Consider the following 13104-nt stretch of genomic DNA (forward strand, 5'->3'; position numbering starts at 1 on the left):
GTTCGCATATGCACACTTACTGTTCTGGCCTTGCGTAAGGTTCCCTTGTTGACATAAATCTCCTCAAGAGTGCTTTAGGAGATAGGCCGAATAGCATTAAAGGCTCCGTCACCATAATTAATATGCGCTGCTGTTCGTTACATGCCAAAGACACGGAGAGACAAAACCTGCGGTCCTGCTTGGGGCAGTTTCGTCACGTAACCAAAAATTGCTGAGTACACTTTTTCGTTCCCTCGTCACTCTGAGTTAGCTTTACGTTGTTCACGCTGCGCTGGGGTTCTTGCTAACGTGAGCGATCTGTCGGATATAGTATTCAACGCCTGTCGGATATAGTATTGAAACGAACATTGCGTAGAATGATACGATGGCGCCTTTCGAAGCATGATGATTTTTTTTTTAAACAGTAGGAGGCCTGTTTTGGAGACGCGTTATTAATTCGGCCTAAAAAGCGGCTTCAATTGATTTCCTGGAAAGATTAGATTTGTTTTACAAATTTTTGTGTCACCGCGGCAGTTCGCGTTTGCCCTTCAGCGCTCTGAACCAGTCCGTCGCGCCATGCTTCACAGCGTACCTCAGGGTTGGCGCTGCGGCGCACGGGTCGTAACCCGAGTGGGTGCGCTGGCGCTGTTCCGAAACAGTCAAACTTATTACTCGTCCCTTCACCTGCCGCAGCAACAAGGCACCTTCATCGTGGACGGCGGCCTCAACGACGTTCGCATAGTGAGCGGTGTCACCGTCATCTGCCTGCTGGGAATCGCCATCATCGGCACCGAGTGGGAGTCCAAGGTGAGCGTGCACTGGAAGCGCCAAGGTGCGGGCTTTCGTCGTTCTCGCAGTGCAGCTCCTTCCTATTCTGCGTGCACTGAGGTTTGAACGTTTCACGGGCCGCCTGTTAACTCACCCTGCTTGGCCGTCTATGCCGGCCTCGCCGCGCAGAACTTCTGTCCTGTAGCCATTATTAATTCCTTTGGCATGTCGTCGGCAACCGCGAGATAAGAGCGATAACGACAGTAAAGCAACAAAAACAACAGCCAGCAGCAGCAGCAAAAGACAAACACGGCACGATAGAAAGATAAGGAAAGGGTTACTGGACGGACTCCACGTCAAGAAAGAGGGGGGGGGGGATTGCCGTCAGCGAGCCTTCTGTTTCTTTCTGCACGAAATAAATCCGTTTCCTCGAGCGATATGTCAAATGGTCGAGCCTTTCTTTATCACTTTTTAATTTTTCAATAACACATCTGCGCATGAGCGTACCATGTGTGTCTATTTCATGACGATGTTGTGGAATAAACAGTTCCGAGTAGCGCTTGTCCAGTGTCCATCCCCTTTTTATTTCGTGCAGTGTTTCTTCTGCTTTTCTTTTGCGCTCATACTTATGTCACATAGCACCAACTAGGCTCTAAGCAAGCCCTTCTACTTCTTCGACACATTCGACGCTAAGTTTACACCTCCTTCATTATTTGCCCCATGCATTGGCTGCAGACGTGTGTGTAAAGTTACAAAGCACGTTCCCGGCGCAGTTGAAACGAAAAATTTTTCGTGACCTATGCTGGGGGGCACGTCGCGAAATTTGGGAACGTATCACCTCTGTCGGAAGGTAACGCACGATTTCCGTTGCCGTCCGACGTAGCGTTTTAATTTTTTTTTATAAAATCTCTTCCGCGCGTTCCTGCCGGTGACATGAACGCATATCCACCGATTGAGAACGACGGTCACTATCACTCTGTGCCGCAGAAGTTAACTCACAAACGTTTGCGAAGTGAAATTTCGTGATTTCGTGAACTCTGATCTCCGGGTGGTAACTTTACACGTTTCTAAATCGAAGGCTCTTTGCAAACCTCCTCCCGGGTTTTTACAACCCTGGCTGCTGGCTGCTGCATATGTCATGGCGGATATCTTTGCTGAAAACAAAAATAAATAAAAATGAATTACGTGCCCCATGATGGGATCGAACCTAGGCAACAGCGCAGCATCCCGATGCTCCAACCGGTAGCCCACGCTCACACTTATACATCCATCGGGCCAACGATAACTGTATAGCTCTTCGGGATGATCGCTCCCGGGTATCACCTTGCTTAGCAGTGGTGCGCAAGGGCTCATGCGTGCGCGCACCCGAGCAGATGCGGAGGGGCTCAGTTTGGACAGCTTGTAACGTGGATCGTGTTTGGGCGAGGGCCTTCGGGATGACCTTGCACCGACACTTCGACAACACAGAAGCTAACACATGCTTTAGCACTCCTTTGTGCATTCAAACGAAGCTTCGCTGTATTTAGATTCCAACAGAGTGCGTTGAATCTGCCGCATTTTTTTTTTTACTTCGATGTTCTGATGGAAGAGCATGTTTCTTTATTTATGACAACGTTCGTGGAATATCTGCCGATTGGAGGCAATCGGTCGGTGTGCTAACCGCGTCGCGTGCCCCGTGCGCGCTGTGTGGTTGATCGCAGGCCCAGATGGTGCTTCTGGTCATTCTCCTGGTAGCCATGGCGGACTTCCTTGTCGGAGCCGCGATTCCCCCAAGCTTGGTTGAGCAGTCCAAGGGCTACTTCGGATGGTCCAGTAAGTACACGCTCACGCTCAGCGCTTCGATGGACTGGCGACTCGTGAGGCAATCTCGACTCATTTGTCGATGAGGGGGAAAAAAAAAAGAAGGAAATCCTCCTTAGAAGCGTGGTAACGCTGTAAATGTAATACGTATACGTCGGGCTAAAGTTTCTTCACTACCTACGAGTATGTCTTTGCCACTTGACCGTGGCGAGAGGATCTTCGCAAATGTAAATGCAGCATCGCATCTTGTCTTTAGAACTTGGAAGTCGTCTTCTGGCAAACATACCGTTAGCACTTGGCAGGAGTGTTCGATTCGCCCTCTCACAGGAACAACCCACGAATCATGCCTGAGGTGCGGTGGCGCAGTGCCTTTACGGCGTTCAGCTGCTGACCCGAGGTCGCGGGTTTGACTCCCATGCCGCCGAAGCCGCATTTAAATGGAGACGGAATGCAAAAAAAAAAAAAAAAACGCCGGTGTGCCGTGCTTTGTGTGCACTTGTTGACGAACACCAGGTGGTAAAAATTAACTGAGAACTTTTCAATATAGTGCGGCTACCCACTGTGCCAGTATTGAGACGTTAAACCCCACATTTCTTGTTTTGTTTTAAGAGGTGCGTAGTCGTGTCGGCTGTACACAGATAACATGGCAGTCTGATGTCTGATATGATGTCCAGAATGGTGTTTTCGGACAGAAAGGTACGTTTTAACCGTATGGCCAGATGCTTTTCAGTATATGGCAGTGTGGCGTTAAAAAAAAAAAAGAAGAAACACTATTTTTGCTTAGTGTCCCACCATTGGTAAACGTCGTCCGTTATTTCTGCTTATCGATTTGCCGAACGACAATGGGGTTAGCTCCTGTTAAGGGACTGAGCCTTTGAGCCGTAACACTTGTGCGGCAATTCTATTACTTTTCGCGCTTGTTCATTGCGTGGACTTACTCGTACCGGCCTGCACGTTAACTATAACCATGTAATCGACTAGTCTGTATAAACTTAACTATAAACTGAAGTTATAAATGGAGAAGATTTCGATGAAGAGGATTTTTACATTATTCTTTCATCCTCGCTTTTCCTTTCGGGCTTGCAGGTTTAATCAAGCGCACACTTTGCTCGACAATTAACGAAGACGGTCACAAGTGCATACGCTACTCGCAATTAAATTTTATTGAAAGCAGACAGCATACGAATAAATAAGGAAGGTGCGGCAGAATGCACCTCGCGTAAGCGGAAAGAGGTATTCACAGTTATCTTCCGATATAGCGATGCAGCCTATCACAATGATTTTAATGCTAAGCTTTCTATGCCTAATCCTTGAGTTTGGAGCTGCTGGTCGCTTTCAGTTTATCGCCGAGTAAACTGATCCGATACCGGAGGCAGTGCAATAGTAAAGCAGGCCGGTCTCAGAAGCTATGCAACAATGTGTTACTCGGTGGGGCCGATCCTTACACCAGTGCGCGGTATACGTGTCCTCACAAAAAACACTTTGGTGTGGTCTGTATAACGTGAGCCGATTCCGGGAGACAGTGCAATCCTGACGTGTACGTAGCCGATTTGCCTAATGGCGCATTACATTGTCACAACAGGAGCGAGGGGCCGAAGGACAGAGATGAGCAGAGCAGTGGAGCAGAGAGAGCGACTGCTTGCTGTCCAATTGAAACGATCCGTGCGCGCTAGAAGGCGCCTGGGTGAAGGTGTGTCACGTGGCCACCTTCCCGCAACGATTATCAACGCGAACTTCGCTTCTCAGCCGCCATTTGCTGCCACACACTGAACCCAGACGAGGGAAGCGCAAATGGAAATAAAAAAAAAAAAAAGATACGACGGGTTTGCGACTTCCTTCGCACTCTGCCTCTCGCGCGGGAGCAGCGCGGAACTGCCCCCTGCGTCGTCAAACTGCTCCTGTTCTGCCATTGTATCGCAGCGCTCCTGCTTGTCCATTGGAACGGCAGGTAACTCTTGAAAGAGCACTTTGGGGACGCCATTGAGTGCTACTGTTGGCCCAATGGAATGTTCCGTAAGCTAAATCTAAGTTATGGGGTTTTACGTGCCAAAATCACGATCTGATCGCTCCGCTATGATTTCGACCACTCGGAGCTCTTTTTTAGCGCGCCCCTAAATCTAAGTACACGAGCGCTTTTTTGCAGTTCGCCCTCAATGAAACGCGGCCTGCGCGGTCGGGATCGAACCCGCGACCTCGAGCTGAGCAGCACAAAGCCGTAGCCACTGAGCTACGGCGGCAACATTGGTTGTTCCTTCGCCTCGTTCTCCGGGTACGGCGCCGGTGTCTCGCAAAGTATAGACGTAGCGTGGGCTCTCCTTAACAGCTTTGGCGCAGGTAGGCAATAATTACTTAAGTCGGAAGTAGAGGGCAATTGCAAGCGTCCAGTGTTGTTGCATAGCATTTAATTGAAACGATTCGAGAAAGTTTCGCTTAAACACCTGTATTAAAGACGTGAATCAAATCTGCGTGATTTCTTTCCTTCATGCTTTTTTTTTTCTTTCATGCTTTCGTGTCATTGATGCAAACATTCTCGTTCCTTTTTTGATATGCAGCGGCCACAGCCCTGGAGAACGTCGGTCCAAACTTCCAGGAAGGCGAGAACTTCTTCACCGTGTTCTCCGTCTACTTCCCGGCTGCCACGGGCATCCTCGCCGGCGCCAACATATCCGGAGACCTGGCTGTAAGTTGCGCCCGCTGGCCTGCTGTCGTCAGCTTTCGTGAAAGTCTCTCGGTTGAAAATCGTGACGCTTGAGCGGCGCGCCTCAACTCGGTTGTTTGGAGGGAAGCGCAGCGCCCCGCTCCGTGTGCTGCAGCCATCACTGGGCTGCAGCAGCACTTGTCGGCGATCGTTGCGGTTAGACGTTGCTTAAAAAAACACTTTCTGCTATAATAATAACGGTAATTAAAAAAGAAGTAATACAACACACATGAATGGAACAATGAGGCATCCAGCGCTTCTACGTGTCGATCAGTTCGTCATCGCCCTGCCATCTGCAATGTTTTAGCCCGCTCATAGAAAGAGTGTCAGGCGGCGGTCCCGGATTTGAATCCTGGATCCAATCGAAATTTTCTTCATTTGGGAAGTCTCATTTTCGAGGAGGCTGGCTGTTTTTTACAGTGGAGCTGTTAGAACCTCGCTGGGTTTCTCTTGACGTCCGCAGCTTCGCCGAGCTAGGGGAGAGAGAGCGAAAGCAGAGAATAAAAATAGCATCGCGCAGCATAGCGACGCGGCAAGGGTGGGTGGAGCCTAGCGGAAAAGGACGAGCGGCGCGCGGTGGGGACACAGGTGGTGTGATGTCATTGCTCTTCGATAAAAACCCCCACGCGCTGGCTTCGGCGGTCCTCTTTCTCGCAGTGAAAAAAAAATTATGCGTGGCTCTGCTATCGTAAACACCAGAAACCAGCGGAGCTGGGCGAATCCCAGCAAAAGTTAGACTAAGTTTGCGGTTTGGCACTACGTTACTGGCCTTCCCCGAGCTCCGCTGGTCTCTGGTGTTTGCGATAGCAGAGCCACGCATAATTTTTTTGAGCAAGCGATTGCTGGTTTGCCATTTCTTTAGAGCGAGACTTTCTGAGCGTCATTCCCGCAATATTGTATCCGCTTTGTCTTCTAACCTCTTATCGATTGCGTAGGTTCACGCTGCCGTCCTATAGTCCTGTTTCGTCTTATAATATAGTGCCTAATTTGGACCACTCATGCTGCCTGCTTAACTCCAAATGAACATCTTATCAGCTCCGGTCGTCTGTGGGGTTTGACTAAAGATTTGGCGCTACGCGTGTTGTTAGTCGCTCACATTATTTACGACGCATGCGTATCGAAGAAAGCGATTTAAACTGGCGGAAATCGTCAGTACGGGGTCCATCGGCAGTAGCACAGGCAGTTGCGTTTCGCAGGTAACTGGGAAAATGTACTCCGAACTACGAACCAACCAGAAAGAGGCAATTAACGTCATCAGACGCATATAAAAGAGACTGTAGAAGAGTCTTTGTCTCAGTTGTAAATGGCGCTCCCTTGGAAGATCCGCCGCGGAAACAGAAGAAAAGAAACCACCCGAAACCATGGACGCGTCGTGATCTGCACATTGTACATACGATGTGTGGCGTTTAAGTGCACCGCCCAGGAAAAAAAAAAAAGGCGCGCGCGCGAGAGAGAGAAAACGAGCTTCGGTTACATGGACGAACATCAGGGATATGTATTCTGCCTAATTATTTTTTTTCTTTAAGCCCTCTGCAGCTTGCACCCCATTCTTGGGTAACTTCTCTACAACTCTTTGCGAACCGACCTTCCACAGTCACCTCGATTCAGTTTTCGGGGCTTCCCACTCCATCGCCGAAGCTTTGCTCGGAAGCTGACCCTCGCGTAAACGCGTGTGCGCGCAGGACCCCCAGACGTCCATTCCCAAGGGCACGTACCTGGCCATCATCGTGACGACCATCTCGTACGTGTTCTTCGCCGTCGTGTGCGGCTGCGTGACGGTGCGCGAGGCCAACGGGCTGGCGCTGGTGAACGACACCACCTTGGCGGACGTGCGAAACTGCACCCTGACCGGAGGATGCGAGTACGGCCTGCTCAACGACAGCCAGGTGCGCCATTCATTCGTCCGCGCTTTAAAAGGGTCCACAAGTTCGTTAAACAGCTCTCTTTGCTTTGGCGCAAACTATACTGATTTGTTTGATAGAGTTGTTAAACAAAATTGATAAAGAATTTCACATTGATTCATTGTTTGATTATTTGGTTGATTGAAGCAAGGTTGTCGCGGGCTCATCAAGTTGCTTTCTTTGCTTTTCATGCGAACTGAACAGATTTCGTCTTCAAACAACATGTGGAGGCCGCTAAAGAAAATCTATTCTTCAGATACGTACTTTAGCTAGGCACCCATAAAACGTACGATGACACTCATAAACAAGTATTCAGTTACCAAAAAGAAAATTGCTTTCTCTGTAACCCTTCTATAGTTGATTTCGGACGCAAGCTTTAGGCTTTGCCATAAGATGGCGATATAAGTTCGATGTGAATTGCACGTGACATCTGAAGCATACCTGCACTTTCCAAGCCGTGCCTCAAGCCGGCTGCTTAGCATGTTCGGGTGGAAGGAGGAAAATGGCAGTTGGCGATACTCTAGAGCCAGTGGATCGACTATCTTTTGTGCTGCCAAGGAGCTGCCCACGTTTTATGCGAACGCTGAGGCCCCGCTCATCGTTGCGGAGGCTAACGTTCCAATGCGTGTATCAGCAGAGTGTGAGTTGGGTGTGGTTCGCTGGCCGCAGGTGATGGAGCTGATATCCGCCTTTGGTCCCCTGGTGTATGCTGGCATATTCGCTGCCACCCTCTCCTCGGCCTTGGCCAGCTTGGTCAGCGCCCCCAAAGTCTTCCAGGTGAGCGTCCCGCGCAGGACTCGGGTCTGGCCTGCGAGCAAACCGCGCATGCGCGAGGGTATAACCGTGGCCAGGATAGTAAGCTCCGTGTAGGTTTGGGTCCGCTAGCGGAACATGATTACAACTGACAGCTCACGGACCCATATTTAGAACAAGGTAGAAAGCTGGGTGAGTTGGAATTGAATACAGTCTTTGAATCAGCGCAGAAGACGATGGCCACAGGATAGGAGAAGGACACAGGAAGAACGCTGTCTAACAACTGCAGTTTATTAGGAAGGGCGCACGAAACGAAGGTACCGTCTGCTTGCGCGTGCCATTAATTCACATGGAAAAAGATCACCAAGCATTTGCATCTCACAATATATAACAGAGAGATAGACGGTTCCAATACGCAATCATGCAGCTTTTGTATGCCTAAGTCTTGTACGAGTTCACGAGCTTTTCTTTTTTTGTCTTTTTGCTTGGCGATGATCTTGGTTCGATCGAAGAACGCCCTACAACGCCCCAGTTTCTTTCACTTGTGTCATCGTTTTTTTTTGTTTTTTTTTGTCCACCTGCGCGTGACCGCTGGATCGTGCGACGATGTCACGATGCATCTTCGATGCACATCCAAGTCGAGAAAGCGATCGAAACTCTTGTCGCAGTCGTCTCCGCAGCCGACGTCGCTGCTCTTATTTCACAACGCCCGTTTGACCGCGACGCAGGCGCTGTGCAAGGACCGCATCTTCCCGCACATCGAGGTGTTCGCCAAGGGCTACGGCAAGAGCAACGAGCCGCGGCGCGGGTATCTGCTGGCCTGCGCCATCGCGCTGGGATGCGTCGCCATCGGTAAGTCGTGCGCGCGCGCGCTTCTCACCCGCTCGCACTCTTTATCATCCTTGACGGAGACGTGGCGCAAGGACGTTACCGGCCCCTTTTACAGTTGGCGTTGAGCAGCGAACGCGCCCTGCAGCGCTGCTGCGCGCCTGCATGCGCCGTGTGCGTCGACGCCTTCGTATCGGCGGTGAAAGCGCGACCACGTGCGGAAGAGCCAAAGAGAGTTTTTCGCTTTGAAAGTAGAGAGGTAGAGAATGCCAACTCGGGGGGAGCTAGACGTTGATTAAAACGGAGATTCGGTTTTCTTTGCGTCTTCTTCGTTTTGTTTTCTTTCTCACAGCGAAGCTGTCTATGGGGCTACCCTCCGGAAAAATCGTCGCGGCGAATAGAAAACGCCTTGCGGCAAAGCCAACTTTCTCGCGAGTACTCTGTATCTTTCAATGTAATGTCCCTATCACAGAAAAAATGATACTGTAATTAGCCGCGAGGACGACTCCATCATTACTCCGAGTTCCATTTACTTGTCGTAACTAGTTAGTTCGCAGTGAAGTTGTTAACGTCACAGAATTTTCGTCTGCTGTCAATACATGGGCATCTACGGAGGGAGTTTGGTTACAGAAAAGGCATGTAACTCTTGTTATATCGACACTATCCCTAAACAAAATATGTGACAATTAGCCGCTAAGACGACTCTAACATTACGCCGAGTTTCATTTACTTGCCTTAGTTGGTTCACGGTGAAGTTGTAAATGTTACAGAATTTCCCTCTGCTGTCTATACATGGGCTTCTACGGGAGGGAAACGGAGAGCCCCGTGTTTGCCCGCTAGAATAGAACTCAAGTCCTTCCAAGTTTCCTTCAGCTAATTAGCCAGGAAGTATGCTCAATCGCAAATTACAAACGAACGTGTTTTCTTTCGAGCACTCCTCTGGACCGCGCCCCGGTCAACGCATATCGTCGCTCGTGTCGATGCTCGGTTTAACGGCCACCTGCGTCTAAACGGCGCTCCGTCGCAGCCTCGTCGAGTACACTTGCGTCTTTAGAGCGGCGTCGTAAAATCCCGTCCGCTGTAGCTCCGTGTATGATGTATGACGTAGTGTGTGAGGTAGTGCGCGCCTGATATTTCTTCGTATTTCGCATAAATGACATATGCACAACTATATGTACAGTTACATACCCCTCCCCCACCCCCCCCACCCCCGTAAGAAAGAAAGCTCTATACCAACGTAATTTATACCATTGTAGCAGCTTCGCTGGTAAACCGCAGCGTCAACCACAGGGTGACACGGCTCCTCATTTTTTTCTTTTTCGAGTTTCCAGTCTACCGACTTTTCTCTCAGATTACGGTCCATGGATATCGCATGCATTATACGCATGCGCGCAACGCGGCCCTCCCACGGTTTGCACATTATCATAAGCCGTGGGAGCGCTTCCCGACGGGTGAGACGCGCAGTTCACGCGTCGCCGTTCTCACGCGACCGCCTTTGAAACCAGAGCCACGCTAGCCGAGAAAGCGCGTGCGCTCCGCCTCCATTCGGCCGGTCTCGACAGTCCCAGTCAGACCGAAATGCATTTGTTGGCAACCGTGTGCTCTGCTTGACGTTGCTAACACGAGTATCTTCGAAATGAGGCTGTTTTAGCTTTGAGTTCTTTATCCTCGTTTATAGTTCGCTCGGTGTTGTGGTCGAAGAAAACGTTTGCTCTCGTCTGGTACATGTGATTGATGTTCCTCCGAACTGCTTTAGTTCTCTTCTTCGTGCGGTCTGTGCCATGTGAGCCTGAGGTCGCCGGTACGATCTCGGCCGCGGCTGCCGCATTCTGACGTGCGTGCAATGAACTAACGCTCGCGTACCGTGCAATAGGGTGCTCGTTAAATAACCTAGGTGGCCAAAATCAATCCGAAACCATTCTATTACAACGTGCCTTGCAATCAGATCGCGTTTGTGGCTCGTAAAACACCAGAATTTAATCGATTTTTTTTACTGGTCATTTTACTTGCAGCAAAAATGCTGGACGTGAACAGAAGCAGACAAGCATAGAGGAGCAGAGATTGTCATGTGTGCCTTTCTGCTTCTGTTTACGTTTATTTTTGTGCTGTAAACAATTTGAAGATGTAACGACCTGGCTACTGACGCAGATCATTGTTATTCGCGCAGAAAAAAAGAAACCATTTTGCCCATGTGAAAACAACGCTCAAAACTAAGAAGCAGACGTGACCACATTTACTACTTCTTGATTGCTTACGCTTGTTCAAGTGCTCGCTCCCAAACCTTTTTGTATAATTTTGTTTTCACTCTGGCACTTTCCGGCAAATAGCTGCCCCTGAGGTTGCGAGGTTCCTGCGCGGAATTCGTTCCTCGAACAAAAAGGTGGCGACGCCAGTGTCTGCAGCGGTTTGCAGTCTTCAGTCACCAACCTTGTGGCGACCATCGAACGAGTGTCTCGGAACACATTCGGGACTTTCTCGGATTCACGACACGTTGGAAACATTCCGCCCTGTTTTGAGTTTTGGGCCAGTTCGACGAGATGGCAAAGTTGACAGCACGGCGAAATGTGGTAGTCCAGAGTATAGCATAGCATCCTCGGACGGCGTCAAGTGTGGGGCGTTTCTACCCGTTCTCTCGGACCCGGATCTACAGTGGTGCCTGTTCTCTCGTGCGTGACGCAGGTGAGCTGAACGCCATTGCGCCCATCATCTCCAACTTCTTCATGGCTGCCTACGCGCTCATCAACTTCTCCTGCTTCCACGCTTCGTACGCCAAGTCTCCGGGTGAGTCATCGTAAACGGCGAGATTCTTTGTCGCGCATTTCACTCTATTTGCAGTAATTGTTATTCATGTGTTTACTAATGCGTTTACCAATGTGTTTACAAAGCTTATGTATTCACCCAACTATTTGCGCGATGTATGAAATTCGTTGTTAAAGAATGCGCAACAGGGCCCCGACAACCCTCTCATTAGGCATTTGACAATCTTACAAGTATAGTGGTCATGGTAATCGGCAGCTGAGACCAATGGGTCGCAGATTTGATTGCCGTCCGCGTCGGCTGCGTAACCGATGGCGACAGAATGCAGAATGGCTCGTCTATTTAGTTTTATGTTTAGCGTTAAAGAACGCTGCAGGTGGTCGAAACTCGCACAACTTACAGGTGTTCAGAATTTATCTCTTGACACTTCCATCACGGCATCTCCGTTAAACCCGATGAATTATTTATCATTGCGCTGAGCGTAAAATGTTGTCGTTCTCCAACTCAGCACATGCAATGATCAAACGGCATCGCCAATTAGCCGAACAGTCGGCAGTCCTTAACCAATGAACTATTTGTCAATGTTATGACAAGTGTTGTGCCGTACGGTGGACTTGTCTAGTATTCTTTCGCGCTTCATATTATTCGAAGAAAAATAGAAATAACGAAGAAACAAATGGATGGCGTAGCGCCCGTACTTTTCTGTCGTAATATTCTCTTGTGTTTCCTTGGATAATTTCTTTTTCTCTATAACCTACGGTCCTGTCAACAGCACAGGAAGTTTTTGATCGGAAGTGCCTGGAAATGCGCTGCCCCTAGGTTAAACTGAACTAAGCATCTACATTTCTCCTTTTTCTTTCTTTCTTTTTTTGGCGCTAGAAAGTACAATTTGCATACCGAACCAATTTTGGACGTTAATTATACAGGTCTAGAGTTAGGGCTCTAACGAGTTCGCGCATATTCAAGCAAGAAAAAAAAAGAAGCTTTATGAGGCAGGTGATTATATTTCTGACAGGCTGCCATCTAACTTGATATTGTTTTATTCGCCGCCCGGAATTTCCAAAGAAATATGTACAAGAAAGATGCTGGCGCGCTTCGTACAAATTTTCCTAGCGCTCCTGCCTTAACGACCTCACCGGCATATCAGGCGGGGTTTTATCCAACACCGCATCCAATCGTGCATTTAATAAAGAAAGGTAAAATGACCTAGTTCTCTTTAACGTTCTGGACGCCCATACGTGAGGGGCATAGTTAGGTAAAGCTTGCCTGAAACGCAGCAAAAAGAAAAATTGCCGAAGCTTGCAAAGTTAGTTTGTTTTCTGTTAATGTTTCCTTGGGAAATGTCGCTTTGGCGCTTAATTTAATTACCGCGTTCGCGTAGTGGCCCTAGGCGCGAACATTTGCGTGATAGATGCTGCCAGACGGATTAACTTTTATCGCGGGATTAACTTGGAACCTAATGGCGAGCCGGTGAACAGTCTCGCAAATGTACTCTGGCACGTTCTCATCATTGCACCATAGAAATATCTACCATTATCCGGTTGGGCGGCTCGACTAATCTATACGAAATGAAACTGCACGCCTGCGCCTGTTCCACAACACCCATCATCACCAATCTAG

The 13104-nt window shown here is 49.1% G+C and overlaps 1 protein-coding gene across 2 annotated transcripts in view; it reads left to right on the forward strand.

The window, feature by feature from the left end:
• Ncc69 (sodium chloride cotransporter 69) overlaps window positions 1–13104 on the forward strand; it is a 151703-nt gene that overhangs the window by 109556 nt on the left and 29043 nt on the right. For both annotated transcript variants that reach the window (XM_075680543.1, XM_075680544.1), the window contains exons 6-12: window positions 673–786; window positions 2448–2559; window positions 5100–5227; window positions 6928–7131; window positions 7816–7923; window positions 8628–8751; window positions 11407–11508. In XM_075680543.1, coding sequence (XP_075536658.1) covers window positions 673–786; window positions 2448–2559; window positions 5100–5227; window positions 6928–7131; window positions 7816–7923; window positions 8628–8751; window positions 11407–11508 — 892 coding nt within the window. The remainder of the gene's footprint in view (window positions 1–672; window positions 787–2447; window positions 2560–5099; window positions 5228–6927; window positions 7132–7815; window positions 7924–8627; window positions 8752–11406; window positions 11509–13104) is intronic.

This window comes from Dermacentor variabilis, chromosome 2 (genome assembly GCF_050947875.1).
Source record: "Dermacentor variabilis isolate Ectoservices chromosome 2, ASM5094787v1, whole genome shotgun sequence".
Lineage (NCBI taxonomy): Eukaryota > Metazoa > Arthropoda > Arachnida > Ixodida > Ixodidae > Dermacentor > Dermacentor variabilis.